Source organism: Hyaena hyaena, unplaced genomic scaffold (assembly GCF_003009895.1).
Source record: "Hyaena hyaena isolate Hyena2069 unplaced genomic scaffold, ASM300989v1 scaffold_214, whole genome shotgun sequence".
In the NCBI taxonomy this organism is placed as follows: Eukaryota; Metazoa; Chordata; class Mammalia; order Carnivora; family Hyaenidae; genus Hyaena; species Hyaena hyaena.
The window spans coordinates 1216513-1221608 of NW_024080842.1; the positions used below are offsets into that span (position 1 = coordinate 1216513).

Consider the following 5096-nt stretch of genomic DNA (forward strand, 5'->3'; position numbering starts at 1 on the left):
TCCCCCATTGGCTCTCTGTTCAAAAAGCCTCTCCTCTCTACCACCCCACACCCCTCAACCCCCACGATTGGCAGCAGAGAAGAAGAATGGGACCAGGGACCGGTGCCCTGGACACAGCCCCCAGGGGCCCTGGGGACAGGCCACAGACACAGGCAGTGCCAAAGCCCAATGGGGAACCCCACCCCCCCGGGGCCAGCGCACGCAAGGATCCTGGGCTGGGGTTTCTCAACTGCTCAGCAGTAGGGTTGCACTTCTGCAATGGGAAGTTACACTTCCATTTCCCTTCCTACAGGGAAAAAGGAAGAACGCAGCACAACTGATGAATGTTCTGACACAGCACGTCCCCAAACCGCAGCCATAAATGCCAAGCCCAGACCTGCTCTGGCCGGCACCCAGTTGCTCCCGAGAGCTCATAGCTGCAGTGTCACAGCCAGATGTGCCCTTGGCAGTAAGGTAGGTGGGGGTCCGGGGGCCTTTTGGCCCACAGCCAGGGGAGACTGCCTGGCCGGGGGTGGGGTGGGGGGTGGGCGGGAGAGGGCTGGGAGCAGAGCCCCTGCTGGCGATGCACCAGGCACATAGCGTCTCCTGACTGTCTCCTCCCAGAGGTGGCATTGGCAGGTCTGGTTTGGCTTCCCCAGAACAGCTGGCAGGTCCTGGAGGCACAGGAGGGCCTCTCTGGGGGCTCTGCACTGCTGAGGGGTTTCTGTCAGCTCTGGGGCACTCCGCGGAGCAGAAGGTGAGGTCTCATGAGCGGCGGTGAGCCCTATTTCTGTGGGACTTTCTCAGGGTCCCTGGGATGTGAGGTGGGGTCCTAGAAGTGAACTCTGAGAGTTTGTGGCCTGGCCTGAGGACTTAGCGACCCCGCTTGGCCATCCTGGGCCCAGCTTGCGTTTTGTACCTCCAGAGGTTTCCTGCAGGTGGGGGCCCGGAGGGGCATGTAGATGGACACACATGTATGTCTGTGCTTCAGGGGAAAGGGAGGCGCCGAGGGGACTGGCTCTCACTACCAGAGCGGAAGGTCTTTGCCATGAGCCTACTGCACCCAAAATGCAGAAGGGGCAGAGGGTCCCCGGTTCATACCACCTGAGACAAGATTCTAGCCCCCTCCCCATGATTTTCATGTGTGTGGGCGTCTCTTCAATGGGCCATTTGTCACATGTGCCCCAGACACGTGTGGCCAGGCCCTGCTTGTACGGGACAATGGGACGCAAGGCAACAGGGCAGCTCAGACCACAGCCTGGGGGCCCTCGGGGACAGAGCAGGAGGAGCAGAGCCCAGGGAAGGCAGGACGAGGACCCACGCAACGCTGAGGTGTAATGAGAAGATGGCCCGGGGCACCGGGGTGGCTCAGTCGGTTAAGCATCTAACTTAGGCTCAGGTCATGATCTCACGGTTTGTGGGTTCGAGCCCCGCGTCGGGCTCTGTGCTGACAGCTAGCTCAGAGCCTGGAGCCTGCTTCGGATTCTGTGTCTCCCTCTCTTTCTGCCCCTCCCTGCTCACGCTCTGTCTCTCCCTCTCAAAAATAAATAAACATTAAAAATATTGAAAAAAGAAGAAGAGGATGAAGAAGAAGAAGAAGGAGAAGGAGAAGGAGAAGGACTGATGGTGGTGTCCGGAAAGGGTCAGAGAGCGGAGGCAGGAAAAGAGCTTCATAGAAGAGGCCACATTGGAACGGGGCTTTAAAGATGAGCGGTATTTGGGCAGGACCTGGGATGGAAGATGCCTTCTTAGCAGAGAAAATGCCATAAGCAAAAAGCCTGGTGCCAAGAAAGCATACAATGAGTTATTCAAACTCACTCATCCCCTGGTTCCCGCAAAAGCACTGGCAGGTTCTGGGCCATATGGGGGTGGGGGAGGTGCCAGAGAGTTTATATTCCTCAAATGCATGCAGGAGCAAAGCCGACTGTTGTAAGTAGCCTGACGGCATGTGCCAGTGACGTTCTAAAGGACAAATGATCAGAGATGAAGCTGCTGGAACAAAGGATGTGTGCAATTCACACTGTGGCCGCCTTGTTACTTGGCCTCCACACAGCTCCTGTGAGTTCTTTTTGAGAGAGTGAGAGAGAATGAGAGAGAGAGAGAGTCAGAGAGAGAGAGAGAGAGATGGGGGGAGGGAGGAGGGACTGGGAAAGAGGATTTGAAGTAGGGTCTATGCTGACAGCCGTGAGCCTGATACAGGGCTTGAACTCACAAACTCTAAGACCTGAGCTGAAGTCGGGAGCTCAACCGACCAAGCCACCCAGATGCCCTGAGCCCCTGTTGGTTCTTGAGTGAGATCTCTCCACCTTCTTCATCAGGGTGTGTCTTCTGCCCATATAGTGACACATTCATGCCCAGAATGCACTTGGCATGGTGCCAGGCCCGTAGCAGCAAGTTGGAACACACTAGCTGTTTTTGTTCATCCTCTGGGTCTCCAGGGAGCCTTTCTGGTCCCCCAGAAGCCATTGGGCGTCCCTGATGTTTCGAGCACCTGTCTCCTCCACCAGCTGGGTGTTCTGGAGATCAAGTTCTCATTCTCCCGTTGCCTGGGCTCACTCCCAGCAGCTGCTCGGTGCCTGGCTCAAATGAGGACCCAGCAAGGGTATTTTTGTGTGACGGTTGGATACAAGGAAGGTGTACCCTGTCTGTCTGTTCTTCGCTTCCCACTCAACAGGGCCAGATTGTCTCCAGATGACAATAGGCCACCACCGTAACCACACCACAGAAGCTGGTATGTCATATACCTTACAAAGACAAGGACGGGCATCGTCACATTACAGAAAAGCAAACGAAAGCTCAGAGTGGGTGGGGGATAAGGCCCACCCACAGAGTGTGACAGAGGTGACACTGAGATTAGAACCAGTGGGACTGAGCTTCCACACCAGCTCTAGCCTCGGTGCTATCCTGGCTTGAGCAGAAAGACCGTGTCCTCGCTCCGTGCTCTGTTGTGTTTGGCTGGAGGGGGTCGAGGTCCCCTGGCTCCTACCACACTTTTCTGTCTGTGCTCCATCCTTCCCAGGCTCCCGTCCATGGAGAAGCCCGTCACAGTCCTGCGCGTGAGACTGTACCACCCCACGCGGGACCCGGACACCTTTGCCAAAGTCCCGGCGAAGCTGCAGCACGACGCCAGCCCGCTGCTGGTGGGGCGGGGCCCGGACGCCCACCTCCAGCTGCAGCTGCCACGCCTCTCCCGCCGACACCTGTCACTAGAGCCGTACCGGGAGAAGGGCGACACTCTGCTGGTCTTCTGCCTGAAGGCGCTGAGCCGCAAAGGCTGCGTGTGGGTCAACGGGCTGACTCTGAGGTTCCTGGAGCAGGTTCCCCTGAGCGTGGTCAACAGGGTGGCCTTCTCCGGCATCCAGATGGTGATCCACATAGAGAGAGGCACCTCCCTGGAGGCCTTTGTCTGCTGCTTCCATCTCAGCCCCTCGCCCCTGATTCACAGGCCCCAGGCTGAAGAGACGGATGAATGGGAAGGCCAACCCCAGGGGCAGCCGCCCCCAAGTTCAGGACAGTGAGCTCCAGATCACCTGGGGCTTCTCCGCGGCCCTTCCCAGCCAAGCCTTGGAGGAGGAAGAGAAACACAGCTCCAGAAGGCGCCCTTGGACAGGATGCTTTGCTAGTCCCTCCAGCGGCCCCGAGCAAGGATTACCTGAAATAGGACTTGAACTCTCGTAGCTTCATCATGTGAGGTTCAAGCAAGACCTGCCTGGCAATAATGAACTGATTCTGCAAACGTGAACAGCCTGGGCTGGGGGAGCACCCTCCGTGGTTACAGCTATACACAGTAATGGGAACTTCATATATTTTAGAGGCCCTGAGGGCTTCTGAGAGCCTCTCTCAGCCTCTCCCCACATTTCCCCGGCCTGTCTGCCTAGGAGTTACTTTATGTTGCTAATTTCATGAGCTGCTTAAGGGCTGGAGTCTGAGGTTGCGGGAGGAATGCATGGGACACATGTACCAATTACGTTTGTCGTAGCTCGGGGTTACCTTGGGCTTTCAAATACCCACAGGCACTCAGGGCTTAGGGAAGCCTGTGTTTAATAAACTGCAAGTATTTCATTAAGCTGGCGTGCCCAGCCGGATTCCCTCATCTCCAGGCAGGGTGCGTGCGTGCCACGCAGAGGCAGGGGTGGGAAATAGAGAAGAGGTGTAAGAGGAAATTGGAAAGGTGGGGGCTCACATTTCTGGAAAGGATGTGGGCAGAGCTCGGGGTTTCCTGGGGGCAGGGAGCTGGGGGCTGGGCTTGCCGGGAAACTCACTGTCACGGTCATCCTTACACTCACTCACGCTGTTATTTCTGGATCAAAGCCTTGGCTGATTGGAGGGCAAGGTGGCTTCTCAGAGCAGGGGAAGGAGATTGTGGTAGAATGCAGCTCAACAGTTATTTTACTCAAAGTGGGTCATATACTAATGGGGGTGGGACGGTCTTTCCAATATAAGGGACTAGTAGTGACCCATTCAAGTCAAGGGTGGGACAACTTCCTCAGTGAATGGGGGGAGGGAGGGATAAGCACAAGCACTCATACTCCATGTCACCTCCATTCCAACTCCCCGGTGGGAGCTTGGAACCATCATTTAGAAACAGTGTTCATCCGTGTGATAGAGGGAGGGACCTACAACCTCGGATGGCCGTCATCCTCCTCGACCATGCTCTAGGATTTTGGGGACACTGAGGTTGGCTTGCATCCTGAGGCCTCTGGCCACCACAAACAAGCCTTTCAACACTGTCTACTACCCACCCAAGAAGAAAAACTCTTTTGCACACAAGGCAGGCTACAAGGAGGTTCAGCTGGTCTGCCGGCCCCTCCCTGAGCATCCTCTCCAGTGGGCAGGAACCAGGCCTGTCCTGGCTTGGGAAGCTTCCCTTCTAATAGGTCAATAAGTCAAGTACACTCAGATTATAGCACAAGGCAGAGGAGGGCAAGGACTGTGAGGAGAAGGGGCTGTCCAATGCTGTGAATGGCTCCCGGGGGCCCCCAAAACAGTCCTTCACTCAGTCACTCAACCAACTTTCACCAGATGCTAGGCAAAGCCCCAGGAACGTGCAGTGACCTAGGCAGACAAAGTCCCTGCCCCCAGAGAGCTTATGGGAGCTTGTTAAAGACACCTGTTGA

General features: G+C 56.3%; 1 protein-coding gene across 1 annotated transcript; it reads left to right on the top strand.

Moving 5' to 3' along the window:
* The first annotated feature begins 356 nt into the window (after positions 1-356).
* TIFAB (TIFA inhibitor) lies at positions 357-4027 on the top strand. Its single transcript, XM_039242294.1, has 2 exons — positions 357-453; positions 2999-4027. Exons 1-2 carry the CDS (start codon positions 362-364, stop codon positions 3495-3497), a joined length of 591 nt encoding a protein of 196 aa, XP_039098225.1. The 5' UTR covers positions 357-361; the 3' UTR covers positions 3498-4027.
* Positions 4028-5096: the final 1069 nt, after the last annotated feature.